At 39.1% G+C, this 1239-nt stretch overlaps 1 protein-coding gene across 1 annotated transcript in view; it reads right to left on the bottom strand.

Annotated features, from left to right (window-relative positions):
• Positions 1-850: 850 nt before the first annotated feature.
• The window catches only part of LOTGIDRAFT_168129 (hypothetical protein), a gene marked incomplete at both ends in the record, with an annotated part of 1378 nt that continues 989 nt past the window's right edge, over positions 851-1239 (bottom strand). Inside the window, one exon of the mRNA XM_009065996.1 lies at positions 851-1050. Coding sequence (XP_009064244.1) covers positions 851-1050 — 200 coding nt within the window. The remainder of the gene's footprint in view (positions 1051-1239) is intronic.

Below are 1239 nucleotides of genomic sequence, written 5' to 3' on the forward strand. Positions count from 1 at the left end.
GAACTGCAGCTAATAAGAGAACTAAGANACAAGAGACTAGAACGACAAGCCCTAGAAAAACAAGGAAAAGGGTTTAAAATCATTGGATAAAAATGGCAAGCAAAAATTACAGATTGGATCCAATCTTTCAATTGTATGATCCGATTCAATATTCGTTCAACAAGAAGAAAGAGGATTACGTAATCATCTCACCATCGGTAGGGACAAAGACCCAAATAAACGACGGAGGAAGAGTTACCTTTGAAATTAATTCGTTGTCCAATTGGTTGCTGCTTTCCGATGCCCATTTCCGATGCGATTTCAAAATCAAAGACGCCGCTCGGAATTGAATTCCACAAACCAACACGACTTTAGAAAACTTCTTTCCGTCTTTATTCAGCGAAATGGTTTTGGAAGCTGGTTCAAATCCGATAGAGACCATAAAACACCCCGGAGAGTTTGACACAATGTTGAAAATGGTTCTGTATCCCAAAAACTACGATTCAGTTTCGGGATTGATTCCCGATGTCGGTGACGGAGAAGTTTTAAAAGAACCGGTCAGAATTGTAGCAAATGACGCAGACCTTGCTAGCATAAGGGTAGTTGCTAGAAACACGCTGGAAAGAGTGACTCGCAGAGTAAATCACGGATTTGAAAAACGAGCGCTTCAATACAACAATGTTGTCGAGAACAACAGATGGGGTAATTACGTTAATTGGAAATTGTATCCTTTATTTGGTCTCTTGGAACACAGAAAGGTTTCCATAGTTTTACCGTATAAAATTCATTTGCAAAGAGAAATCAACGACAACAAGATATTCTTTGGTGAAAACAACTCTGACGCAAAATTGGAAATAACGAATATCCAACTTCACATACCGGTAATCACTCCTTCCGTAGAAGTGGAAACGAGAATATTCAACTCTTTAACCAAAGACATCGAAATTTCTTTTCTTCGTCGTAACACGGTAGGTAGCATGACTTTAACGGGAGAATCCACCACGTGGCCAATCACCAACACCGTCAAACCAGTGAGATATCTAATGGTCGGTTTCAAAAACTTGCCAGACTCTCAGACACACAACAACAACATTTTCAGAGTGGCATTGAACCATACTCAAGATCCCATCATTCGCAAAGTTCAAGTCAGATTGAACAACGATAATTATCCCAATCAACCTTTGACAATTGATCCTTCCAAAAAAGATACAACGAATGTACAGAAACTATAAAAACATGTGCGAAATGTTTGGAAATACG

Source organism: Lottia gigantea (assembly GCF_000327385.1).
Source record: "Lottia gigantea unplaced genomic scaffold LOTGIsca_72, whole genome shotgun sequence".
Taxonomy (NCBI): Eukaryota; Metazoa; Mollusca; class Gastropoda; family Lottiidae; genus Lottia; species Lottia gigantea.